The 27,789-nt window shown below is 35.8% G+C and overlaps 4 protein-coding genes across 7 annotated transcripts; 1 reads left to right on the top strand and 3 right to left on the bottom strand.

The window, feature by feature from the left end:
- The first annotated feature begins 1,504 nt into the window (after window positions 1-1,504).
- Window positions 1,505-4,376, top strand: LOC135609479 (EID1-like F-box protein 2). 3 transcript variants are annotated; one of them, XM_065102797.1, is made up of 3 exons: window positions 1,505-1,795; window positions 2,656-3,466; window positions 3,834-4,376. In XM_065102797.1, exon 2 carries the CDS (start codon window positions 2,701-2,703, stop codon window positions 3,451-3,453), a length of 753 nt encoding a protein of 250 aa, XP_064958869.1. In that variant the 5' UTR covers window positions 1,505-1,795; window positions 2,656-2,700; the 3' UTR covers window positions 3,454-3,466; window positions 3,834-4,376. The 3 variants fall into 3 exon arrangements, with proteins under 3 accessions (XP_064958869.1, XP_064958867.1, XP_064958868.1); XM_065102795.1 differs by having other exon boundaries at window positions 1,508-1,795; window positions 2,599-3,466; XM_065102796.1 differs by lacking the exon at window positions 1,505-1,795 and adding an exon at window positions 1,809-2,107 and having other exon boundaries at window positions 2,599-3,466.
- Window positions 4,377-5,827: 1,451 nt separating this feature from the next.
- LOC135609478 (zinc finger protein ZAT4-like) lies at window positions 5,828-8,658 on the bottom strand. Of its 2 annotated transcripts, XM_065102793.1 has the most exons (3): window positions 8,386-8,658; window positions 8,270-8,312; window positions 5,828-7,987 (listed from the first exon to the last, which is right to left on the bottom strand). In XM_065102793.1, exon 3 carries the CDS (start codon window positions 7,799-7,801, stop codon window positions 6,419-6,421), a length of 1,383 nt encoding a protein of 460 aa, XP_064958865.1. In that variant the 5' UTR covers window positions 7,802-7,987; window positions 8,270-8,312; window positions 8,386-8,658; the 3' UTR covers window positions 5,828-6,418. The 2 variants fall into 2 exon arrangements, with proteins under 2 accessions (XP_064958865.1, XP_064958866.1); XM_065102794.1 differs by having other exon boundaries at window positions 5,828-8,312.
- A 1,394-nt stretch (window positions 8,659-10,052) lies between these two features.
- On the bottom strand, window positions 10,053-18,432 carry LOC103980184 (plant intracellular Ras-group-related LRR protein 7). Its single transcript, XM_009396492.3, has 10 exons — window positions 18,153-18,432; window positions 17,626-17,695; window positions 16,349-16,395; window positions 16,076-16,184; window positions 15,730-15,815; window positions 13,607-13,697; window positions 11,919-12,004; window positions 11,600-11,686; window positions 11,393-11,522; window positions 10,053-10,355 (listed from the first exon to the last, which is right to left on the bottom strand). The coding sequence occupies exons 1-9, from the start codon at window positions 18,252-18,254 to the stop codon at window positions 11,409-11,411; spliced, it is 792 nt and encodes a 263-aa protein (XP_009394767.2). The 5' UTR covers window positions 18,255-18,432; the 3' UTR covers window positions 10,053-10,355; window positions 11,393-11,408.
- A 1,233-nt stretch (window positions 18,433-19,665) lies between these two features.
- LOC103980185 (UDP-glucose 6-dehydrogenase 4) lies at window positions 19,666-22,285 on the bottom strand. The gene is made up of 2 exons (XM_009396495.3): window positions 22,107-22,285; window positions 19,666-21,350 (listed from the first exon to the last, which is right to left on the bottom strand). Exon 2 carries the CDS (start codon window positions 21,330-21,332, stop codon window positions 19,890-19,892), a length of 1,443 nt encoding a protein of 480 aa, XP_009394770.1. The 5' UTR covers window positions 21,333-21,350; window positions 22,107-22,285; the 3' UTR covers window positions 19,666-19,889.
- Window positions 22,286-27,789: the final 5,504 nt, after the last annotated feature.

Below are 27,789 nucleotides of genomic sequence, written 5' to 3'. Positions count from 1 at the left end.
TAAGGTTCAACACATTTTGAGATTAAATTGATACATATCTAAAACAAAACCTTATATGATTATGAATCGACATCCTATTTAAACAATCAAAATTTTTTTAATAATTTGTTTTATTGTAAACTTGAACCAAACCTTCATAGGTTAAAGGAAGGACTTTTTTTATTGTGTTTGTTACCTTGTAAATGTCACATTTGCTTTAACATGAGGTTGTTAAGTGTCACTAACACAATGCATGCAAGAGGATTTCAACCTAACCTCATATCTTTGAAGATATTGGCATCATGCATGGTTTTATTCTTACAAATAAACAAAGTGATCGTTTTGCATAGGCAAAGTGATCAAAGGCTAAGACTAGCTCTTAGTGCCAAAGAAAGTGATTGATTTAGATGGCTAGCTTTTAGGTATCTCTCCTCCATGTTTGTGGGAGTATAATGAATTAAAATTTTCTAATCCCAACTTTCATGTTCTCTAAAATAATAAAAAATAGGTTTCTTTATCATATTTAATTCTTTTAGGATTCATTTAGTGATGTGAAAAGTTTGATGAGAATAAGAATAGGATTCATCAGTTTTTATTGGATTGCGGTGATTATTCCAAAAAACAAAGTAGTGATCGACAATATTATGATCTTATACATGAGCATAATAATAACATAAATTAATTCAAGTACCACATAATAGAAAATATAGCATATAAATTAACATGTGAAGAATAAAAAAGCATCACATAACGTAAATACAAAACAATGTTAGAATATTAAACATAGTAGAGAATATAAAAATGGATTATTTGTTCTAAACCTCCCATTCTTATTTCGGGATTCTAAAATCAAACACATAGAATGATTTGATCTACTTCAATTCTTAGAATATGTGAACCAAACATATCAAATCATCTTAGGAGCTTTAATCTTATATTGTTTTATTTACATTAATTATTTTAGAATTTGTTAAATTGTGTTTTTGGGATGAATGTTGATGACCTCAACAGTTAGTGATTTTTATTTTTTATCCCTTTAAATTATATATATATATATATATATATATATATATATATATATATATATATATATATATATATAAAAGACTTTGCATATATACCCCTGTGTAAAAGTTCTAATTGGAATTAGGACACTTTGAAATCTCATTATGATGATAAGTTTCTGGAACATTATAGATGATCTATAGACTTTTTATATTTCTATGTATAAAGCATCAATTGATGATCATGGTTACTAATAATTCAAGTGTTTTTTATTGGATGAATTCTAACCTGAGGTGTGCATATCAAAGCATCATAAGATTTGGAGCAAGAACACCTGATGATGATGATGATGATGATGGAATCTGTCTTGGGAACAAAATCTAGTATCGAGCAACCTTCTATTGGCGTGCAGCTGTTGATCTCAGTCGTGTGGCTCAGAACAGAGCAGAGAACGTATCTGTGTCCCCCGACACAGCGTAGCCACTTAGTTTGCTTTCGTCTCTCTCTCTCTCTCTCTCTCACTCGCTCTCTCGCTCTCTCGCTTAGATTGTCGAATCGGATGGTCTTGAATTCGTGAACTTGACGAAAGTGCCCCCGGAAGAGGACAAACTCTGAGGAACCTCATGGTGTCTCCGTCATTTCTTCTGTGCTCCGCGAGGGGCTTTTTCTTGACCCGCTGCCATTCTGTCGCCAGGGGAGCTGAAATGGGATCCCTCTCATCTTGACTCTTGGCTCCAACCGAGGGATACACAACACGGTTGGTTCCTGTAGGCGAGGACGGGAGGAAGAGAGTAAAGGCTTTGTGGTCCAGGTGAGAGATCTGCCCAGTTTTATGCATGATTCGCCTAAAAAGTCGTTTCTTTGGTTGATTTTTTGGTTTTCTGGCGACGGGAGTTTGCGATTGTTCGTCTCCGTGTACCCTTCTTGAAGCTGATTTGTCTCGATTTGACATGGCGCACCGCACGCGTTGTGGAAATCGCTTGGGTCAAGGAATCATAGGGTTGCTTGGAGAAGAAAGTGGGTGCTTGGGAATTAGACGTTTGAAATCAGCCAGAAGTTGGATGCTTTGAATTAGACAAAGATATCGGATTTTGCTCTATGATTTATCAGATGAGGATTGAAGGTTTCTTTTGTTCTCTTTACTTTTTTTTTTTTTTCTATGCTGATTGGAGTAGAAGAATTAGGACGGAATTGTTATAATAATTCACAATTAACAGAGTGAAGAACGAGTCCATGGAATTTTTTGCTTTGGCATGATCACCTGGATAATGATTAGGTCTTTTAAGTGTAGTTCCCCGTGAAAATGAGTTTCGATATGAAAAAGGCCATTTTCATCCAAAAATTTCACATTTTATGTTCATCTGATTCATGTAAAGTGATCGATTCATTTGACTGAAACCAAAATGTCTCTCAAACTAAGCGAAATGCATAGCTCTGGATCCTTCAGGACATGCAATTGTAGAGTATGGTAGTGGCACTTGCTACTTTTGTGGTACTTCGGTGTGATCGAATTGTTTGTTCTTGTTCCTAAGACTTTGTATCTGAAAGACGGTTGGATGCATTTTCTAAACTAAAATGAAAAAGACGGTCATGAAACAGTTATTTTTCTTGCAGAACATAAGCAGGTCTTCTTCCAATCACTGACATAGATTTGCTTCTTTGCTGGGGAAGGATCCAAGCAAGAGAGAGTGAAATCTGTACTTTCTTGCTGACAGAATGTTGGTACCGAAGCAGTATCGTTGCACTCATTCAGCTTCATGCATATGCATCAAAGGTCACCTGAGCGAGGATGCCATCTATCTTGTCTTCCGACATCTGAATTGGAATCCCAGATTGATTGCTCTGATGTCGTGTGTATGCAAATGGTTTGATGAGATCGCCAAGCGAATCCTGTGGAAAGAGTTCTGTCGATCAAGGGCCCCAAAAATGATGCTCGATCTACAATCCTGCGGAAGTCACAGTGTTGATGGAAGCTGGAAAGCACTCGGGAAGCTTCTCATCTATTGTTCAGGGTTCGGCCATAGGGGTGTCTTCAATATCACCCACATCCCAGGTCATTTTGTTTACAGGACTAGGTTTTCTAGGACTTCTGGAAAGAGCTTTCTCATCCCACAGTGCAGGACGGATGATTTGTATGTTTCGGATCCTTGTGAGCATCTTGATCAAGGAGATGATGGTGATGTTGGATTTTTTCGTGGTGTATTCAAGTCATTTCCTATTTCAAGCGTCAGAAAGATGCTGATCGATAGGCAAGTCATACTCCATCCCACAGAGGTGTGTCCATATTGCAAGGCAAAATTGTGGAACATGCTGCAGGCAAAGATGATACCCAGGAGTGCTTGCATCAGGTTGGGTGCTTATGATGATAGCATCGAGTGTTATGTTTGTCTCAACGGCCACATGGTTGGAGCATGCACTCTCCTACCACTCTCTGATTCCGAGGAGGCATCTGATCTTGAGCAATGCTGAAAATTTAACCGAGGCTAGTTCTCTTCTTCATGAACTTATCTGTTTGCCCTGCTAAAAAATTTCTGGTATTGATAATTGAAAATCCACAAATTCATAGGTGTATACATGTAATTATTTTGGATTAAGTTATCAAAATTCCCACTAACTCAATATGGAGAAAGAAACTCAACATTGGATTAGCTTTTAAAAGGGCCATAGATAAGCAGCTTGATACAGATGCAATTCAAGCTACTTGCATGTATTTTGTTGTTTACTGTATTTTAATTTCAAATTGGATATTTGATGTGTTAAATTTTTCAGGGCATTACATCTGCTAACTCTTTTGGACTTTTATCTACTAGTTTGTCTTTTCTTATCTCTTCTTCCTCTTTTTTTTACAGGATCTTCAAGTTCAAAGACCAAAATTCTGTCTCTTGGTAGTGATTTTTGTTCTACTGGATTAAAGCTAAAAGAAATGCTGGTTGGATGATCCATGGATTTCCTCTCATTTTATCACGTGCCGAGGAATCAAATCGAACAAGAGTTTTTGTGACTCTTAAGTATATGGCAAAGATGTTCTTGAGCCTCTCTTTCTAAGATTAGTGGAGCTAGGTCACTCTAGCTATCTCTGATATCTGAGCTATCTGGCTTTTCAAGGTCAACGCGTGCAAACATCTGCTGCAAGTGTATCCAGTCGTTTCTGTCGAATCGCTGCCCAACTTTGAAGGATACTTAATTTTTAGCTGAAATGCTCTACAAGTTTACGTAGGAATCCAAAAATAGTTTATATTGTTAATGTTGTCTCTCGTGCTCAGACAGAGAGGATTGAAAGATAAATTTCTTTGAATTCTGCAGATAAGTATCACTCACTCTAAACTTCTGCTTTGTTTTGTTTGGTGATATTTCAGTAGCAGCATCAAGATTGAACTGTTCCTCTTGATCAAGTCTTCTTTTGTGTTTTGTCTTTTCTTTCACTGATCATTTCATTTCCTTTAGTCTGTGATATCTCTTTGGTCCAATCACTTTCCCTCTGTGCTTTACAAGTTGAAGATTCAGTTGACAAGTAATTATCTATAGTTTACTAGAAAGAACATAAATGGAAAAAAAAAATCAAAATTGGTCATTTGTTCACTTCTCTTCCAACAAATAATATACTTTTGTAAAACAAAGTATTAGTTTTGCACATCAACAAGAAATTATACTGTATGACACTAAAAAGATTGTAATGTAACACATGAAGCCAACAGAGAGAATTATCAATTTGGAAAAGGGAAAAAGCATTAGCAAAGCCATGAAGCAGTTTCCTACTCTTCCTTCATGTGTCCATTTTTTCACAAGATTATTGTTTTCTAAATGTTTTTTTTCTCCTTTTCTTTTCCCTTTTTTAATGCAAGAGTAAATTCCAAAAAAATATTATGGAAAATAAGGAAAACTTTGTGATTAGGCATGTCTAGATATAATGGGAGAGTGGAAAAAAAGTCTCATGTTCTTCCGAAAAGGAGGATAAAAACACCTCTGTGTTTCAGGATAAGAAATAGAAAGTTTTATTTTCCTTTTCTCTGAATTCCTAATCTCAATCCGAACACTTCAGAATCACCCAAATTACCCAAAGTGAAGCTGATATGTTTGGACCTAAAGCTAGTCCACTTACAGGCATGAAACAGAACAAGCAAACATGGCCATTCCAGATTGCTGAATTCTCTCATAGCACAGCAATCCAATGGCATGTTCTTTATGTTCAAGGAAAGCAGAACCGTTGCATCAGATTCGCTGCGTGCGACATACTGCTGCGGATAAAAGCTTTTTGATCTTTTGATGTGGACAAGACTTTGTATGGTTGCTTCGAAGCATCACCATATGACCTGTGTTTGTCACCAAATGTTTGGGATGCCAGAAGAACATGTAATCGCACACTAATTGTATCTCTATCTAACCATTGTATCTGTACACGAGAGAGGAGGAAGGTAGGAGAGTGCACAGATTGAGCTTTTTGATGCTAAAGAAACCCAACTTCTGTATGCAAAGGAAGAAAAGAATGAGGATTACTTGAAGCCATGAGGAGGAAGAAAGGATGAGATCAGAATTAGCCTCATGAAACAAATATAAAGAAGAAGTTCTTAAGAGAATATGGTTGTCATGTAAACCTGCAAACTTATTTCACATGCAATGCAAAGACCACCAAATAGATCCATCCATGAATTGGCTGCACCAGTCACATATTTCAATCAGGAGGAAGCTTGAGCAATCTGGCAAACAGATATGCCCTTCAATGTCATCTACTTCTTCTGGTTCCTACCTCTTCGATCTACAGTAGTTTAATCTGAAAGCATTGAGTTGTCACAATGGCTCAAGATGAACAAATTTCCTCTGAAGGTGAGGAAATGTATACCGATGAAGGTTACTTGAGATCATCAGTGAGAATAATCATACTAAAATCAAGCATTCAGATTTCAGAAAAGAAACAAATTTGTTTACTAACATTTCCTTCATCCAATATATTGTGTTTGGCCTCATAAGTTTTAATGAGACACTCCAAGAAACACTGACATGCTCAATACCAAATGGGAAGAATATGAATGCTGAACTGATGCCTTGTCAGTAAACTTGATTATGAAGAGCTGGGCTCTTTTGGCACTTTGATCAGCTACTCCATTGCAATTGCTTCCTCTTCTTCTTTCTTTTCCTGTGATAGAAAATGCTTATGCCTGATTATACAATCTACTTCAGAATGATCTTTTTTCCCAGCTAATCTGCCACGGCAATCGCAACCTCGAAGGCAAGTATTCCTCATACTGGCTTCTTTTTTCTCTTATTTTTAGGGAAATTTGTACTAATGAAAGGTGTAGAACTCTTCATTGAGGAGCAGATTTGGAAACTACAATTCTAAAAGATGAAGGCAAGTAGGTGTGACTTTGCCATTGAATCAGAAGAAACGAATCAAACAAATCCGCGGTAAGTTATTCGATGAATCTGTACACCCTGCATCTCAATTTGAGATCAGACTTACTAATGGCTCATGTTCTGCACCGCTTTTGACCCACCATGCCTCAATGTTATCGGTGATCAATTTAGGATCCTCATCAACCGAAGCTGGCACATTGAGATCAAGCATATCAGGCATCACAGAAGGGTGCTGTTGGATCACCATGGCCTGTTGACATGCAGAAGACCCCTCATAACTGGAGTTCGGCAGAAAATGAGATCTTTTGTGACCACCCAAAGCTTGGCCAGATGAGAAAACCTTGCAACAAATCGGACAATTGTATTCCTTGACCTTCTTGGATGCCTCAGAGCCAGTTCCAGTGCCAGCACGCCGACCGGAATCTTCATCGGTCTGTTTTGTTGCTGTGTATGCATTGCTCTCGATGCTGTTCTTGCAGGTGCTGCTGCCATCCGTCCCTGCTTCGATGGAGGCTTTCATTCTCATGTGGCTCGAACGATGACCTCCGAAGGCTTGGTAAGAATGGAATGACTTGTTACAAATAAGACATTTGTATCGATTTTTCTGCTTCGGGGGCTTGTGGAAATCAATGTCTACAGGTTTTGTGCTTGATTTGGCATCATAAGCATCGAGTCGATCTGCATTGCAGTTCAAGCTCTTCTTCTTGAAACAAGTCGTCGATGCTTCATCGAAGTCATCACTGTCATAGGACTTTGGCATCTTGAGATCATCATCTTCAGCAAATCCGGCATCAGATGCATCGGATTCCAACTTCTTTAGCTCACTCCTCTCATACACATTTCTTGAAGTAATCAGTTCTTCTTCCTGTCCATCCATGCCTTGGCACGCTGAATCGACAACCAGGTTCCTATCGAAGGAGTCTTCGGCGGAGCTGACACTGCAGAAGGAGCCGACGCCCTTCGACAGCATCACAAGGCTCAGTGCTACGTCCTCCTGCTCTTTATCGAACTCGTGTGGCGAAGAACTCCAACATGGGATCGACGTCACTCTTCTCGATCTCCTCCTCTTCCGGAGCACCGTCACCTCACCATAGGATTGGGTCTCGGAGAAGCCATCCCTCTCGTCCACTCCCTGATCTTGCTGCTCCGTATCTTCCACCTCCTCCTGCGCTGCTCTGCTGTGAGAACCATCACAGTGGCCCTTCCCACACTTGTTGCAGCCGTTATCAAGCGTCTCGCCGCCTCTCTCGGAGATCCTCCAAGTCCTCTTGGGATTCTCCCTTAGACCGTAACCGGTTCCAGCTGCAATTAAGCCTTTCCTGCTCTGTGGCTTCTCGCCCACCTCTTGAAGGGGGGAAATCAAGGACATGTGGGATCGCATATGCCCACCCAATGACCTTCCACAGGGGAAGCTCCTCCCACAGACCTTGCACATGTGCGACTTCACTTCCTGCTGATCTGTTCCCATTGCCGAGAAGATAAAGCAGAAGAATGACCCAAGCCAATCGAGGAGCTCAAAGTGGATGCAGGAGCTGAACCAGATTCCCCCAGTTCTTGCCTTGTCGGATCAATCTTAGATCCCACGAACACAAAGATCTGTTCTTTGATCTCCAACCGAGCTCTTCTATGGATCATCAGCTCTGTCTCCTAGATCCTTTAGGAGAAAAAGATATCAAATCTATCAGTCATGAGAAGGTTCCTCACCAAATTCAAGTCTTCATCTGATTACTCTCAGAAGACTAAATCTACAAAGCATCAAATGCTTGGGCAACTAATGAGGAGAAAAAGTGAAGCTCTTTCCGATTCTAGAGCAGGAACAGGATTGGGACACTTGAACACTGACTCAATCACATCTGCTGCCGTTTACTACAAAGAAAAACCAGAAATACAACAAGAATCTAATAGAGAAATATCAAGAGCAGAAAAGAAATCACACCATTTCCAGTTCTTTTGGCAGCGACAAGATTTCGGCCTTCCATCTGCAAGTATCTTTGATGATGGTCACTAAATTTCCCTCTAAAAGACCAAGGAAAACCAAGAAAAAAATCGAACCTTTGGGAGGTTCACTTCAAGTTCCGATCGCTCTCTCGTCCTCCTCTTGATCTTTTCGGGCGACAAGTTGAGCGGAGAGGAGAGAGATCGCCATGCATGGAAGCAAAGTTGGAAACAGAGAGATAAAAAGGGGGGAGAACGAGAGAGAGGGACAGCACGTGTACTCGATCTCAGGATCCTGCGCGCCCGATCGGACGTATCAGGCTTCGCCGCGTAGGATGATTGATCACTCTAAGGTGGTGGGATCCACTGCCATCACTAGCTTCCATGAAACAAATCCGTCCCCTGTTTTTGATGCAAGAGCTAAGGGGGATCGGCTGTTGTGTGCGGTTCTTAGAATGGCGTACGTGGCAGCCGGAGGGCTCTTCGTGGGTGTGTCGCGGGGGTCGGATGAAAGGAGAAGGCCGCGAGCCATGAAGTCAAACCATGTTCACGAGCATCACGGAGAGGGTATAGGATCCGTTTAAATGGATTTGAGCTCACACAGTCCATGGAGAGAATGTTTTACCAAGACAAAAGGGGAAGGCAGCTAATTATAGCGATAAGGATTTGAATGAAACATTGGATTGTTGGCATGTCCAGTGGATTTTTCTTTTGTCACTGGCGACACAAAGTTGCTTACGAGCCTAAACGTTTTTATGGAAGCACGTCTATTAAATCGATTTGATTTTAGCAACCCAGTTGCAAGATCTCGTTACATGATTAGTTATCGACATATATATTTATGTATGCTATCATTGACTTCGATTAAAATATTTTGTGCTAATGGTTCCGATTCAATAAGTAAATGGATCAGCACTCGAGAATCAGGTTTTAGAAGTCAGTAATACTGGTAATGGTGTATTTTGTGGCTTGATCCAAAGTAAAAGGAGAAGACAGAAGGTACAGTCAGTCTGGAGGGAAGACACAGTGATGCAGATGTCAAATATATAGATTCAAGCAAGAAATTTGGACATGTATATGTGTTCCTCACTGCCTTGTATGATCAGCTTATGTTTTGTAAGAACCTGTATTCAGCCTTCCAAAATAAACAAAAGAAAAGAAACGAAAAAAGAAGAAGCAGATCTCTCTTTTTCTTCTAAATTTTTTTCTTTCTTATATTGGCTTTTCTCTCTTGATTTAATCTTGTTATTTCCTACTTTTCTTTTGCTCATACGTTCGGTAAATTGTGATGATATACCCTCATATGTTGTTGTAGTCTCTTATCAAAAGGGACACAGTATTGAGCTGCACTCATTCTTCTGGCCATTTAACAGTTCCAGATCTCTTAGGTTTAAGAGTTTGCTATTTATTTGAATATTGGTAGGAAGACCAGATTGCTCTTTGGGGGCATGAGAGATCATAGTTTGGTTCAAGTCTCGGAAATAGAGGAAGACGATATAAGGCATATAGCAACCAAAATCTATTAGTATACAGCATGCCTACTTTAATGTACATATAAAGTATCTTAGTGAACTGTCATTCGTAAGAAAGCTAATATGCTAACTGCTAGCTAGATAATTAAACACATACTTAACTACTTTGATTGAATGCCTCATGGAAGGTCGTAAAAATAATTAAGTCAGTCAGAGTATAGGAGGTTGTCTGAGAAATAACAATAATAATAATAATAATAATACCAAGTATATGAGGTTCTCTGAGAAGGGTTGATGATGATGATGATGAGATGATGATAATAATAACAATATGGATTGCTCAAACTCTGATCATCCGCCTTGCAAAGGCACAACTTACAATTTGTAAACAAGAATTTTCATCTCGATGAAATAAGTAGAATTCTTACACAACTGGTGACTGGTACTTTCCTTTCCAAACAGCTTTACTTGAGAGTCGAGTTCCTCCGAGGCCCAAGCAAGCATGATAGCACAGGACAGAGCTTAGTGACTAATGCACAGAAGGTGGGCTTTCCACGTCACATATGTTGTTCCAGCGCCACTTATTTGTCTTCTGTCTAGAACTAGGTGCAAGAACTGCAAAGGAAAAAAAAAAAAATGAGCAAAAGATAAAGCAAAACCAATGGACAACTCAAATCAAAATAAGATTTATTGTCAACTCTCTCTCTCTCTCTCTCTCTCTCATTAATTTATTTTACCAGAGGGATCATGATGGACAAGGGATTAGGTCAGATGACTTCTCAATGTCAATCCTATAGAACTAAACTTGCTTTAATTCACAAAGAATAGCACTAGAAACTCATTCTGTCATCTTGAGGAGCAGGCGGAGTACAGAAGGCAAGGAAGAAATAATACACAAGCAAAAATATCTGCAGTTAGCAGCGTTTAAACGGAAAATTTCAAATTATGAACATATAAGAAAGTCAAATGGATTCAACTGCAGTAATCTGAATATGCTGCAATCCAAGCACAAATTATTGCATTTACCCCACAACAAACTTGAAATAACTCAAGGTTCATCTATCATAAGTGTATAGTACATAAAGAGTTCTCTAAAGTAAACTCAATCATAGACAACAGATAATCCAACAGTTGTTTCTGTTGAGTGCAATGCTGCACAATTAATGAGTCTCAGATTCGGTTCAACTACATATATGAGCATTTTGTACGTTGTTTAACGTAACAAAAAAAATAGTTCTTAAAAAGAAAAAAAATAATGTCACATGACATTTTTTGGTGCATGTGGATGAAAATATTACATGTGATTTCTTCATAGCAGTAGTCTGTCGTTAAGAATATTACAATTTCATTCTAATAATTAAATTTTAAAGAATGGTAATCAAACAACTATCCATTATTTTTTGATAAAGTGGTTTACCTGATAAACAATCAGTACATAAACATGAATATAGCTACATACTACAGAGAATTTCTATGGGATGAAAGAAAATCTACAAATATTTAAAGCTATTTGATCAATCAGAAATCGCTTGGCAAGAAGTTGAGAGATTCATAAGTTTATTTGGGCGGATCATTGTCAACTATAAAATTTTCATAGACTAAATATAAAAGAACTTCATAAAACAGGCAACTAAGATGAGATTTATACATACCATTACCATAAAATAATTATCGTAAATCAAGACCCTCATCCAGTCCAGCGGAGTTCATCATAACATTTGAATCAATTTGCTTGTCATACTTCTTCTTTCTCCGTGCTTCAAATTCTTCGAATCCTTTCATCTACATCACAATCAGAACATTTATAAAGAAATTCAATATCATAAATGCACCAATTAACATAGGCTATGGGTGCTAACTTGCTGGAACTGATCCATTGATATTGGATTGTCATGAAGAGAAACATTCTGTAGAGCTTTGCAGTCTTTTAGAAGATTCTGAGGAAGCTGCCAAAACTACCCTAAATCAGTGTATTAAGACTGATATATACATGCAGCAACATGCATGTGCCCAAGCATATGCAGATATGTAAATGGAAGCATTGTCCAATGGAGGAAAAAGCAAAAACTATATAAAAAAAAAAAATAGATTGTCGAAAAGAATGTTTCTAGAAGTTCCAATACAATGCCAAACATGCCATACACTGAAATCTCATAATTATGCCATAATATCTTATACCTGCCTTATGGTGTTGTTGTTTAAAGAAAGGAACTTCAAATGAAGGAGATTGCAGACTGAAGGAGGTAATTCTTCAATGAAGTTGCCTGCAAGCAATTCACAGAACATATTCTGTAAAGCATGAAATGTAACGGAGGTTAAAGTCGCCTGAAAACATTTTGATATGGTTGCCTCCTTTACTAATAGAAGATTAGAACTGAAGAAAAAGCACACATTTTACTAGTCTATCCTAAGTACTCCAAATAAAAAATCCTGGTGAAGTTGAACCAGGTTTATAAGTGCTGACAGGTTATATCGGTTTGGAAAGTTAACCAACTAATTTGTAACTTAAGCAGATAGAACCTGCAGAATTGTTACATTATAAAAGAGATCAACATTATAAAACAAACACTTTCCAACAATGCATTGGCCAGTTATCAGAACTTGACTGAACTGAACATTGATCCAGACAAGTTTCAGTTCACTAGTTCATTAATTGAACCGATGGGTCAATTGGTTGGATTGTTGGTCTAGTATATTTTAAAATAAAATATAATTATGTATTATGTAAAGAAAAAAAACATAACAATAATATTGTAGAAATATCTTCTTATAATAGAAATATATAAGAGGATAAAAGTATAATAGCAGCAGACACAATGAGAAGATGTGAAAGTAATGGATATAAATAGTATTTTTCTTCTCAATAAAAATGACTCAAATGCCCATAGGAAAAATTCAGATACCTCTTTCATAACAAATAAAGAGTTGAGGACATTTCAGTCTTTTTAGGCTCAAATGGTCTTAATTAGTGAACTGAAGTGGATGAGAATCTGTTTCCTGGTTTTTCCAGTCCAACCAACCAATCTGATCCAAGTTTTATCACTATACAAGAAACCACTCAATCAAAAAGCTTTGTGCTGATACGGCAGTATGATATAGATGTATATTATAGACATGCTACTCAAATCCATGTGGTATTGATGGTTGAAGATGGAGCAAATATGATTTGGATCCTGTTTCAAAGATTTTGCCAACCAAGCATTCTTCAATTATTACAATGGGATGCCTCAGCTCTAGTATGTGCTTCAGATAAAAGTATCCTGTAGTCCAGAACTATGAGTATTCCGTACATCCAACCAGGAATATTGAACCTTATTTTTTCAGTTTCACAATGATTTCAAGATGAAGGATTTAAAAATGATAAATAATCAAGATAATATAGTCATTTGTCAAAAAAAGGAAAAAATGTAACATCTTTTGTGGCTTGCGAATTTTGTTGTTTGCAGCAACAAAAGTTCTTCCTTCAAAAAAGGCCAAATAGCAGTTAATGTAAATTTCTCATTAAAAAAAAAACAGTTTATACAACCATGTTTTAGAATGTTTTATAAACAATACTAGGATAATCAGATAGAAATAATCACTCTCGTATCTGAGGAAGTTCATATAGCAGGTAAATATTGAACTCCTATTGCATACTAATCTCCTTCAGTCTTCGAAAGGCCCAACCATCACATTGGGGCAAGTGCATCGGAATCCAAATAAATCAATAAGCAGCAAAATATGTAGACTAAATTATAACAAAAATGACAAATTACATCTTCAATTTCATGAGCAAAAACCTGCATGATTAATCTATCCAATGAAAAATGAAATATACAAATTTGATAAAAATGAGCAAATCAATAACAGTAAGTAATGAAAACTACCATTTGCCTGCAATTCTTCGAGGGCAACACAGCCTCCAATTGATTCTGGAAGGGACTTCAATTTATTATCCGAGACATTTAGCAACAATAGCTGGAATCATCTGCAACATGTAAGTAAGTGCACCCACACCTAACATACTAAATAATTTCTGCCAATAAATGGTTCAAAGATGCACTCGAACACAGTGGCTTGATGGATATCTGAAATGAATAAAGCACTAAAGACACATCAATTTATAGAAACTTAGATGCTCGAACATTAGACAACAAAAATCTTCACGATCATAGCACCTAAATAGTTGGTCTAACCATGGCTGTAGAACTACTGTGTTAAATTTCGAAACAGAATTGTATGCTTGCTAACATCAACAAGGAGTTGACCCACTACAATCTTATCCTGAGGTTAAATGTGACCAAAGTAAAGATGTGGTGTGCCTATTTCTAGTCATGGAAACAAGAGAAGAGGTGGCAGAAAATGAACAATGTTAGTTTGAGGCTAAGACTTTGCCCGAGCTACTTGTTATACACCATAAACATCTAATCAGTGAAAAACCTACAAGTTAGTGTAAGGACCTGATTTCATGTATCACTCCTCGCTACAGATGAATAGAACACTAGTTCTATTTACACTAATTTATTTGATATTGCATTAATGTTCAATTTTTTTTTAGACAGATTTAGGTGCATCTTCTGCATAAGTACAAGTTGTGTTTCAATTGATGATGTGCTAACTATGGAAAAGCTCAATTACAAGAAATGCATCCTTTTCCATAGACTCTTACCAACTCCAAAAAGGTTATGCTTAATCCTGGATGGATAATTAAAAAGGGATAAAATTTCCATGCACAGTGATGTTTGCAAAAATAGAACCCACTAACAAGGTAAGATAAAAGGAAGAAGCAATAAAAAATAAAAGCCACCACTTCTAAGTGAAAGAAAATTATATTTATCAGATACATTTAAGTAGTTTTACAAGCACAGTAACCAATACAAGCAATAATGGAAACAAATTTCCTACTAGAACTAGATGGAAGCAAACCCAAGGCTCTATTTCCTAAGTTTTACATAACTGCCAACTCCAATCTATATTTATTTGATTACAACTAGAAATTTATCATTCCTGAGATTGATGCCAACATAAATCATTTGAGAACAAAGAGAAATAATATAAAAAATAATTTGTCCATGTTTTTGTTACCATAGTAAAGATTCAGGATACTGGCTTCCTTTGGCTTTATCTTTACCAACTCCTATTTGATATAACAAGCCATCAAGCAATTGATAGACCTCACAACTGTAATTCTTTAGTTCATAACATGCCAATGCAGTGATCCCTATGGAATAATCTTCAATCAAGTTTCTTATTACACTAAAGGCAGAGGAACAGGAGTAACATAGAGCCAAAAGATCTAGGATTAAAAAGATACTGCCAAGAAAACAAATAAAAAATAATTGGTCAGTATAGTTTTATGTACAATTGTGTGCTTTCTTCTTATAAATCTTGTACGTGCAGTTCAGTACCATCTTATCTTACTGGTCACATCTTGGAAGAAATACTTATAGGCAAGGTTTTCAATTTCGAATAATACCACCCGGTATGGGCGGTACGTACCGGTCCGTCAGTAGACCGGTACACGAACCGCTCGTTACCGGACGGTATATATATATATATGTATATATATATATATGTGTGTGTGTATGTGTATATATATATATATATATGTGTGTGTGTGTGTGTGTGTATATATATATATATATATATAAAAGGCGACGTCGCCTTTCCCTTCTCTCACACGGGGCAACGTCGCCTTTTATAAAAATATTTATATATAAAAAATCTTATATATATATATATATATATATGATTTTTTTTACTTATATATATATATATATATATAGGCGACGTCGCCTCATTTTTCTGTGACGTCGCCCCGCCTGGGGAGAAGAGAGAGGCGACATCGCCGAATTTTTATTTTATTATATATATATATATACCGAATGGTATACCGTTTGGTATACTGTACTGTACCGTACGGAGCGAATGTCAAAACTCCGATACGATATGATATTTCAATCCTTGCTTATAGGTCATATATTGAATTAGCTTAATTGAGAAAACTTACATTACACAAATCCCCGATATTTTTAGGCAGGCAAGTTAATGAATTCCCTGTGATAGATAACTTCTCAAGCCTGTAAAGAGATCCCACTGCATACCAAAAAGAAGGTCATTAGTACAAAAAAGAAGGAAAAAAAGTTGACAATGAGAAACAAATATGAGTACAACCACAAACATTTTTGAAACAAGACTGGCTCAAACTAGCTGATAGCAAGGAATATTTTGATTTTAAAATCATAAAAGAACTTACCATATAGGCTATATCCTAAAATTGCATAGAATATTAAGTCACTAGACGAATTTCGTCATTTACGTTTAGATCATGTTATAACTCTAATAGAGATAATTACATTCATCAGGCAAGTTAGTAACCCGATTGCCATCGAGTATGAGGACCTTCAAAGACTGAAGAACCCCAATTGTAGTTGGAAGGCTTTCGATCAGATTACCAGCCAAAACCTGAAAAAACACAAGTATTTAAAGGCCAAGGGAAGGCTTTTTTGCAGGTGAACACCATTCAATGTTTTAAAACAGGATAAGAACTGGAAGTTGGAAACTTTACTGCCTCAAAATTATCACATGAATGCACAAAATAAATGAGAACCAGAACTTCAAGATCTCACCAATCGCTGCATGTTAACCAATCTACTGATTTCTGGTGTCACCTCATCTGCAAAAGAAAGACTATGAGACAACTAAATTTTGGATGTTACATCAGCACTAGATTTTCCAACTTGGTAGCTTGGTTTAGTAAAATTTAACAACCATGACAAACCAATTCAACCATAAAGAAACAACATTCACAACATTCCCTACACAGCAATGATTAAGGATGTCTAGCAATGCAGCAATGGTTAATTATTTCTATTTACAATAAGCTAGACCACAATATAATAATTTATGCCTTGGTGCACAATTTTGCTACTCTAAAAGGAACTACATATTTAAATATTCAGACAAACAAAATTGATATTTTTCCTTGGAGAGAGTAACAAAGTTGATTTTTCTTAAAGCATAACCAAGTTGCTAAATCCTTCACAGTTTAAGTTTAATTAAGTGTGGTGCAATTATTTTCAGGTCTAGCATATCAAGTAGATCACAATTTGGTGAATCTACAAATGTCCATGTACCAAAGAGCTAATAGTACATTTTACTAGCTTGGAGAGGAACATTCTAAAAGCAAGAATAGTAGGAATAAACGAAATCTTAAATTTGTGATTTGGTCAATGTTTCAACAAGATGTGAGAATAAAAAGGCCAAAGGAAACAGGAAATGTGTTTGACCTAGTTTTAGTTGAAGATAAAAGTAGCATAAAATAGAATAAATAAAGAAGTTATAAGATAGATAAAAAGATTGAGATATACTCCAGACACTTGACATAAAGAAACTTCTCATCCAAAGCACCAAACAATACTACTTTGGTAAGCATGCCGTAGTTTTAGAAAACCAATATTACAAGTTGAATATGATCTGATCCCAAAATCAAATCAGTCCACAATATGTACTTACGAAGCCTTATGATGGTCATTCCACATGTGCTAGCATGGACATGCACACTATTTTTTTTGAGACAAATATACTGTGTACATTTCACTTAATTGAAACTTGACATGCATTCAGGACTTCTAGAAACAATGTCGTAAAATTTCCATCTAATGTGATTTCAATCTATTGTCATACATAAATCAGACAGCAAGTGCCTGAACTATGCATCATGAAATTATCAAAATTATGTGAATCTCTTGCAAAATGAATAAACAAGAAAATGAGGTTAAAAGATGCAAACATGATGCTAAGATATTAATATGTATGGTTTTATAAGAATAAAAGTATTCATGATAGATCAATACAATTTCAATAAATTCATTGACGCAATTACAATTTAAAAACCCTGACTTACTTATTTTGTTGTTCGTTAAATCAAGTGTACGAACAAAACTATCCACCACAAGGACCTCACTTGGTAATGCCTGTAGAAGAAAGATAACTCAGTTTGTATCAGTATGGAACAACTAATGAGAAAGAAAGAAACAATACAAAAGTTATTAGGTGCAAAAGTACATGTAGTAAGATTCCTATCTCCTACATATGGCTTTCTTCATATAATCTTTTACGTATGTATCCGTGTAAGTTTTAGGTAAATAAAGGACATCCGAGAAATACTTTTCCTCTCAAAGTCAACCTTGTTCCAGGAAAACATAATCGACATGAGAGCATCGAGCATTCCCAATTACATTAAGAAAAAAATCCGAAATCTCACCTATATTAGCACAAAACAAGCTGGCGAAAATTTCTGCAAAGCATTGACTTTGCATACGAAAAGAGAGAAATCGGAAGAATCTTGTCAAAGCATCCTAAGAAACAACTCGATTAAAGGCAATAAACGAAGCATCTAGTTCAAAATTAAAGATTAGGAAGGAAATATACTCTCAGTTTGGAGTCTCTCAGGGCAACGATGCCGGTCGATCTCCATCGAACGATCCGATTAGCGCTGGAATCGCCACCACTAATGCTATTACAGCACCCCATCAACGGATCCTTAATTCACCCGAATTCACGCCCAACAAAATGGAGTTCGTCAATTCGTAGACGAACAAGAACAAAGAAGAGATCCCCCCACCCCCCCCTCCGCCGCTCGCAGTCTACGGTAGAGGGCAAAGAAGTATTCCCGTATCCGGCGACTTAAGGATCGAGGTTGTTAGCTAAATTTAGCTGTCATTTTCTTCAATCCCATCGGCAAATGGAAGCCTTTATCGGATTCATCCCTCCGAAGCTTGGCTGGAAACAATCTGTCAAAAAGGTCCCCGTCGAGGGCCTTAACAATAATTATCAATCTTATTGGGGGCTGGCGCTCATTGCAAGGCTTCCAGCTTTGCAGGAATAAAACTAATTTGCAATTTTACATTTTACGGGGGTTTCGATGAAATTATATTTTACAATTAGAGACATTTTTTTGTCTCCAATTGAGTCCGAGTCGGCCCTCAACTCGGGCCCGAACTGACCGAACCCAACCTGAGCTATTGACGTTATGATAGATGAAAGATTGAGGGATAATGTTGGAGACTTCCACGATATAAAATATAAGTATTCGATTTTATCTCTATAATTAAAAAAATTAATATAGTGATTTAAATTTTAATAATCTAACAGTAGTTTTGTTTTTAACGATGATAAGTGGCCAACGTTAAAAATAATGATAATAAATTAATGAGCATAAAATAATCTAGATCATAGTATTAATCGATCTGATTCAATTATCTGTTTATAATATTTGTTTGATATTATTTTTTTATCATTTATATATATTTTAAATTGGTTTTAATATTTTAGATTCTTAATATATATTTTTTAAAATTATTTAATATATTTAAAAAAAATGTATTTAATCATGCAGTTCAGCAGTTCATCCAATTTCTCGAATCATTGATAGAAGATTCTCTTCGATTCATGATTTGTTCAGGCTTACAAGCAAACAACATTAGATATGGGATTAACATTGCATATATTTGACCCCTCATGATCTGAAGTCTGATGCTTGTTCAGGACTTTGCAGCACCAAGTTTATGGTCACACTGCTTGACTGTGCATGCTGAAAGATGAATTGGATCCTCTGAAGGCTTTGTGCTTGACACTCTGTCATCTCACTGTTTGGTCGAAGAAGGATCATAAAGCAATTAACTATGGGCAGAAACTTCTGGTTGAATGAAACAAAATAATCACTTCACAAGCAACCTCACGGTGAAAGGAAACAGAAAAGTGCAACAATGAATGAACTTAATTTACATACACACTGATGCATAAAGACATTCCAGGTCATAGAACTCAAAGCCACAACAAGATCAAGTTAGAAATTGGAAGAAAACCAGAACATTTAAGTTACAGAAACCGAAAAAGAAACTAGCAATGATTCTTCTTCTTTCAGGATTGAACACATCAAGTATAAGAGATAAAAAGGTATCAGTTCTTTCATATAATGCAACAAAAGACACTCGACACAGTACAATAGGATTGGAGGCATGATAACAATGCAACCAGCATTCCCTGGCTAACTAGAAAATGAAAAGCAATAGGCCATCAGAGAAAATCCAGAAAGACAAATATTATGAAAGTCTTCAGTTCTAAACCTTAAATTTAACCTTATGATCTAATGTATTCCTCTCGCTTTTAGGCCACAGCAGGCATGTCCTTCAGCCATGGATCCAATGGCTTCCCAATTGAGTAAACGATGAAACCGATCTCCCTAAGCTTATCAGAGTCCACCACATTGCGTCCATCAAAGACAAAAGCAGGTTTCTGCATGTTCTGGTAGATCTTTGAGTAGTCCAGTGTCTTGAACTCATCCCACTCGGTCAGGATGCAGACCCCGTGTGCTCCCTTGGTGGCCTCATAGGCATCCCAGGTCACAGTCACTTCCTTCACAGCCGTTGGGCTCATCGGCTGGAGGTGGATAGGGTGATCCCAGTCAAACTTGTTCATCGCAAGATCACGCTGGATCTGGTCCTCGGTCACTTGGGGATCATAGATGCTAATCTTGGCCTTATCACCCAAAAGGCCCTTGCAAACATCAATGGCTGGAGTCTCCCTTGTGTCTCCAGTGTCCTTCTTGAATGCAAACCCAAGTACAGCAATCTTTTTTCCAGCCACAGTATTGAACATGGAGGAGACCACACGGTTCACAAACCTGCTTTTTTGGTAGTCATTGATCTTGATAACTTGCTTCCAATAGTTGGCCACCTCCGGGAGACCATTGCACTCGCAGATGTAGACCAAGTTCAGGATGTCCTTCTGGAAGCAGGAGCCACCAAATCCAACACTTGCATTCAAGAACTTCGGCCCGATCCTGGAGTCCTTTCCAACAGCATAGGCCACCTCAGCCACATTTGCTCCTGTGGCCTCACAGAGTGCCGAAATGGCATTCACCGATGAGATCCTCTGAGCTAAGAAGGCATTAGCAGCAAGCTTGGAGAGTTCCGCAGACCACAGATTGGTTGTGATGATTCTATCCTCAGGGACCCAATTGGCATAGACTTCTTTCAGTGCTTGGACAGCCTTCTGGCCCTCCGGGGTTTCCCTGCCTCCAATTAGGACTCGGTCAGGGTTGAATAGGTCCTGAATTGCCGTACCCTCTGCGAGGAACTCTGGGTTGGAGAGGATCTGGTAGTTGATGCCTTTGCTGTTGTGGGTTAAGATCTTCTCGATAGCCTCAGCAGTCTTAACAGGGACAGTGGACTTCTCGACCACGATCTTGTCAGATTTTGAGACATCGGCAATCATGCGAGCTGCACTCTCCCAGTAGGTAAGATCAGCAGCCTTACCTGCACCAAGACCACGAGTTTTGGTTGGGGTGTTCACCGAGACGAAGATGATATCAGCCTCACAGACATGCTTCTCAACCTCAGTGCTAAAGAAGAGGTTCCTCCCTCGGCACTGCTTGACGACATCTTCAAGGCCTGGCTCATAGATCGGGAGCTGATCGCTGTTCCATGCAGCGATGCGAGTGACAGAAATGTCTACAACTACCACCTCGATGGAGGGGCATTTCAAAGCAATGACAGCCATGGTTGGGCCACCGACATAGCCGGCACCAATGCAGCAAATCTTCACCATATTTGTGTTCTAGATAGCCTGAACCAATTAAATGGACAGTAACAAGCAGTCAGAAAATTCAAGCATTTCCAGATCTAAATCATTCATATCGTTAATTCCCTTCAAGACATTAAAATGTATAAAAGGAATAAATCAAGAAATTGTGAAAATTACAGATCTGCAACTACCGTAATATTCCAAGTAAATAGAACTACAATTTCGTCCAATTTGAAGAGAATTAAACAATAGAGTTAGAACCGAAAAGAAGTCAAAATTTAGGGCATGGAAGGAAATAATCATGAAGATCTAAAGCTTAAATAGAAGATCCTGAGAACACATGACAGGAAGATAGATCAACCACTCAAGCAGCTAAAGATTAGCCATGCAAATCTGGAAATCGAAAATTCTGAAACCCTGCAGAATTAAGTCGATTAAGATCCAACCACATAACCCCAGCTGCTACGACCTCAACGTACGCACAGATCTACACTGAAAGTGTTGCGATGCGTACAGATGACAACCCTAAAAGTTGAGATAGTCGCGTATCCGGTTCCTAGCATTCCCTTCCTAACAAATCCGATTAATTTCAGGATCGCCCTTCATTCTGCAGCTGTGAATAAACAAAATTGAAACAAAAGACATCCAAGGTATGCTAACTAGATCCACACAAGATGCAGAAACTGGCGACGATTGAGAACGCGGAAAAGAAACCCAGAAGGGCCAGCACAATCCATCAACAACAGAGATTTATCGATCGAACCAAACTCAAAACTTCATATCGGTCGAACACATTACCTTCTGAGACGAGACACAGTGGTATCCTGCCGAAGCAGAGGAAGATCTGAGAACAGAGAGAAAGAGCGGAAGTCCCAATGGAGAGAGGAGGAGGGGGTCTGCACCTCCTTAAATACCAAAAAGAGCCTTTCCTTCATCAGATCAACCCCTTCACTGAAGTCAAAGGCGACACATTGGTGAGCTGTGCCACCCCACAAGCACCGCAAGATCTACCAAACTTCACATTATTTAACACTCTTGAAAATTTAGGCTTTTTTTTTTCTTGACAAAATTCCTACAGTATTCCAAAATCCAAAATTTTCACCCCAAAAAAAAAAGTACAAGCATAAATTAAATAAAGAAAAGGACTGATTCTTCTGGCCAAATTTGAGAGATTTGGAATAAAAATCTCCACTTGAAAATTTTAATCGAATTATAAAAAAAATAAAAATTCGATTATATATAAAATTCGAATCTTAGCTTCATCATTTATTTTTAAAAATAAAAAAATTAAAATCATGGTGAAAAATATAAAGAAAAATTCCGAGAATGTCCATTGCAAAAGCTGGACCTTTTAACCCAACCCAACCAAAGGAAATAAAAGGGGATTTTGACTGTGACAGGTTGACTATCACGAAGAGAAAACTCTAACGAAAGAAAATAAATAATAATTAACAAGCCTAAATATCAACATCCGAAATTAATGTCAATTATGTTTTATAGTAAAAAAGAAAATAAAAAAAGGGGGTGGAGAAAGCTTAAGAAGCCAGGAATGACAACTGACTGCCAGCTCGAGCAATTTATGTGTGACAGAAAGAAAGCTAGCACGCAGGACCATAGTTAAACAAGAAAAAGGAAGGAAATTGACATCAAGAGACAGTTTCGTGGAATGGCGGCACCTAAATTTGGCAAAAGAAAGAAAAGAAAGCAGATGATTTATTTTTGTTTTCTCTCCAAACAAAAAAAATAATATATTACCTAAAAATCATATTACAGATAGTTCCTGTTCATCCAGGTAAAATAAATAAAAAAGGCATCCTCAGTTCAAATATGATCAGATGAGGCCCTATTAAATATATATGAATCACCCTCCACTTGATAAATAAGTTTAGGCTGGTATAGAGTTGAGCTATCATACAACTATCATACAACTCTATAAACAATCAAGAAAGTAGATGATATTGATCACGATATAAAGCACACTGCAACCAAAACTTTACCGATGAAGGCATAAAATACAGAGAAAATAAAATAAGAAGATAGAAGAAGAGGGAAAAGAACAAAGTAACAGAGGATTTTTTTTTATTTTTGAGATTTTGATGTATTATGTAAAACTTTTATATTGAAAGTCGCCTTGAGCGTAAAAATTACTGATTCAAAATATTCAAACGATCTATCAAACTCAATTATAATTTATATCAACAATATTGACAATAAAATACTCATCAAACCTTTATAAGTAAATTTTAATTTTGCTCACTTCTGTATATAATTAATCAAGGTGTTACACTTATAATATTTTTGATTTAATTGATAAATTATTATTAATTTTAATTTAAGTATTTTTTTAGTTCGTGATCCAAGTTTTTTTTTCCGAATGATTTTTTTCAAAAAAAAAATCTTATATTTTTAGTTTTTCAATATAATATTTTTAGTTTTTCAATAATAGTCATTAAAAATTACCTCAAACTACAGTCATTAATGTTGAAATTCTCGACGAAATGCAGCTAGATTAGACCGATTATTCAATCAAATTAGTATGATTATTTTGATACCTTGAGTTCTTGAGATTTATGGTTATCCAATCAAATTATATCACATGAAAATTATTATTATTCCAATGTTTAATTAAAGTTATATGATTAGGTCTCTTTCAGATGCGAAGGTTTGCACTTGAGATGAGATATTGAGAACTTATAAATCCAAATTTGCTTTTTACGATCACCCAATTAAATCTTTAAGATATATGTTATATTTATATGCACCAACATCATCCGGCTGCTATCGGTAGTAAACAAATTATTATTGTTCTTACCCGTTGCTTGTGAGCCATTTGGTAGAATCTACGTCATAACATATTAATTGGTCGGCCAAATGATCAATTTATTTGTTATTTGGACTCGCTCTAACTTTAAATTATTTACAACGATTGGGTTTTTTTTTTTTCTTAGTAGACTCCATCTTTAACGATATATCTTTTCATATTTTTACATGACTTTGATTTTTTTAGTCAAAAATAGCAAGAGAATCAAGCTTTCGATAAATTAAGGATTACCGAACCTCCTATTCTTTTTTTTCATATACCCAAAAATTGAAGCAAAACAATTATTTTTATTTTAAGACATATTGTATTTTCATGTTTAAGTTTCTAAACTAGTATATATATATATATATATATATATATATATATATATATATATATATATATATATATATATATATATATATATATATATATCATATTTATTTACCTTTTTAATAGAAAGAAGTAAATAGTTGTTAGATTTTATAGTTCATAATTCATTGTAATACTCGATTTAGTCCTACATTAAAAAAAAAATAGATTGATTTATAAATATCATATTAACACATTACTATTAATTTAAAATTAAATATTTTAAAATAAATTAATAAGTGATAGAAAATATAAAATCAAGAATCATCATTCGCTATACCAACGTCATATAAGACCAATACTGCACAAGAGATATATGCTCAAAAGGCGGCTCAAGTGAGTTGTCGCACTATCTTTTATGAACTAATTTTCTTATAAAATATTCATAAAAATATTCTTAAAATATCATAAAATAGTTTGGGTCAATTACGAATCTATTCACTTGTGGAATATTCCTGGAATACTAAAAGTCAATTCGTTCTTTATAAGATATTATTTCTCCTCGAGGTTAGCATAAAAATATCATTAACACTAAATTAAAAGAAGAGAATAAAAAGAGTAAAACTTAGTAGTAATTTAAGCATTGAATGGATCGACTTGGGAGACTCATTGATCTCGCATAGAAAATAAGTATAGAGAAATCACACTCTATCTTGAATAACTCCCTCGCATGCCAATCGGGATTATATAGTGCTGACATAAATATCAACAATATTTTTCCTAATAATATATATGATTATATCAAATCGAGTCATAAATAATGACATTCATAATTTACAATATCTATTTGTTAATTCTTTTATCATATTATGATCTGATTTTAGGATACGTTCGACTTTGATGATCATGAGATTCATAATTTATAATATGCATTTGTTATTTTTTTATTATATTATGATCTGATTTTGTGAAGTGATAAAGAATTTGACGAGTATCATTAATAATTTAAGTTTAGATTTTTTTATAATAATTCCACCTCATGAGGTTGATAGGTTTATTTATTTTTTATTTTTTTGGTCCAATTCACCTCATTATAACTTTACGAGTAGGAAACAGTGCTATAAATTGACCGATTAACCCTCCGATAACTTCGTATCGATGGGAGTCCGATGCAAATGAACTGCCAACCATCGTCAATTCAAATAAAATGCGACACCGCCACAATTCAATTCCATATACCAACCACATGCTGTCCACAGCTTTCTTGTACATGGAGCATGTGCAACAGCTGTGGCCCTCGATACCACATGATCCCATAAGTTGAGCACAAGAACTACTTCCATTGTCAAATTCTACCTGCACAATGATTGATGACAATACATTTGATTTCAATTTTTTAATAAAAAAACCTAAATACATCAAAAAATAATATTTTTTTATAAATAATTAATTAGAAGAGTATTTTTTAAAATAAAAATAAAAATCAACTTTAGTGAAGGAGCTAAAATTAATTGAAGTTGGGAATTTCACAGCAATAATCAAGGTTACTTTTCTCATGAGAAGTTGAAGCTCATAGTTGACCAAAGGTCACTTGCATGTGAAAAATTAGACAATGTTTCAGTTTGTATGTTTCTTATGGCGACTGTGAATTGTGAAATATCTTAATTCTCAACTACTGAATTGTTTTGTGATACTAAGAATGGCTCTTTTGTGGCTGACTCCTCTAGCAATACAGTTTTAGTGTAAAGGTATATATAAACTCCTAAAGTTACATTATAAAATATTTAAGTTTTCTTGGAAAAAAAATATAACCTACATGGAAATAATTTCTACCAAAAGAAACGCATTACAATGTATAATTTTCCTTTTTATTGACTTGTAATGCTTTTTTTTTTTTTAACGATGAAGTAAGGTAATGATATGATCCTTAGAGTTTTATCATTAAAAAAAGAGAAAGAAAATGATGATCATTTGTAGGGGATCGACCTCTTAGGATTCGTCAAAAGATTGAATAATATTTTATTAATTATCGAAAAAAAATAAATACATCTATAGAGTTCCACCCAATAATTAAATAATTAAATATAAAATAAATCTTAATAAATAATTAAATATCAAATAAATCTCTATTCGATTTTTATTGAATTAGATCAATTCAATAAAATATTATTCAAAGCTAAAAAACTAAAAGGATCTTAAATCATTAGTTGCCACTAATTTCTAAAGCTTGGTGTGTCTTTTCTTTATGAAATTGCTATTTAGGTGGATCAGTTCGTATGATATCTCAGTTCATTTTATTTATAGCCCAGTGAAATCTTCCTAGTAAAAGATTTGTTGTTATTCTCCTGCTATTTGTACCATCGAGAAATGTTCACTTTGTTATAGCTCGAACGATGTGATTTTGGTGACAAGTTGTCAGTTGCAGAATTCATATTCTTTTGTCTTTGATCTCAAATTCCTGTGTCACCATTCATCCAATTAGCTAAGTTGGTTGGAACGTAACCTTCTTTGTTTAGCTTCTTGAAGGCAAGCAAGTCAAAAGAAGAAATTAACTTCACGCTGCCCAAGTAAGACCTGACCACAAACACATTTTAATTAGCTGGAGATAGCAACAGAAAGATGCAGAGTAAGTGAGACTGAGGCATCAAGACGTCACCGGAACATCAGCCGGTGTTTAATAAGGAAACCTCGACTGCAGCAGAACTCCACGGCGAAGGAAGGAAACCGATAGAAGAAGAAGAAGACATAATGACTACCTGTTTGTTATGTTTCGATTATTTAGCTATGGTTTTTCTTTCTATAGTAAAATCAGATTATGGGAATTTTTAATTTTAATATACCCTTCTATACTGAATTTAAGTTGAAAAAAAATCATATAGTATATTAACATATGATAGAGAATTCATAGAATAATAATTCTTGTTGATTATGTTAAGAAAGATAAATATAAATTTTTTTTATCTCCTTTCCTCCTCCTTTAATTATAAAAGAATATAATCATAATTTTTTTCTCTCTTAGAAGACATAGAATGTAGCATAAGCAAAAAGAAAAATAACTCATTGAGAGTAACTATTCGAGCCCACATTCAATAATCTCGTATTATTAACTTAAGCATCGAAGGGATTAGATCGAGAAATCGAGAAACCTTTCCCAACCTCGATCTCAGTGCATTGCATGTACCACTTCGAAGTCATCTCATATTTATCTCAAATGCATATCAGACTCATCTCGGGGACCACCTTAGATTTATCTTGGATCAACGTCCTAGGCAACTCTAGGTTATATCAAATTTATTCTAAAACTATCTTGAAGCTATATCGAGATCATCTCATATCCCATCTCAAATCCATCTCAAAGGTACCTTAGAT

The sequence above is a fragment of the Musa acuminata genome, chromosome BXJ2-4, assembly GCF_036884655.1.
Source record: "Musa acuminata AAA Group cultivar baxijiao chromosome BXJ2-4, Cavendish_Baxijiao_AAA, whole genome shotgun sequence".
In the NCBI taxonomy this organism is placed as follows: domain Eukaryota; kingdom Viridiplantae; phylum Streptophyta; class Magnoliopsida; order Zingiberales; family Musaceae; genus Musa; species Musa acuminata.
This window is presented reverse-complemented; position numbering and strand designations above follow the sequence as displayed.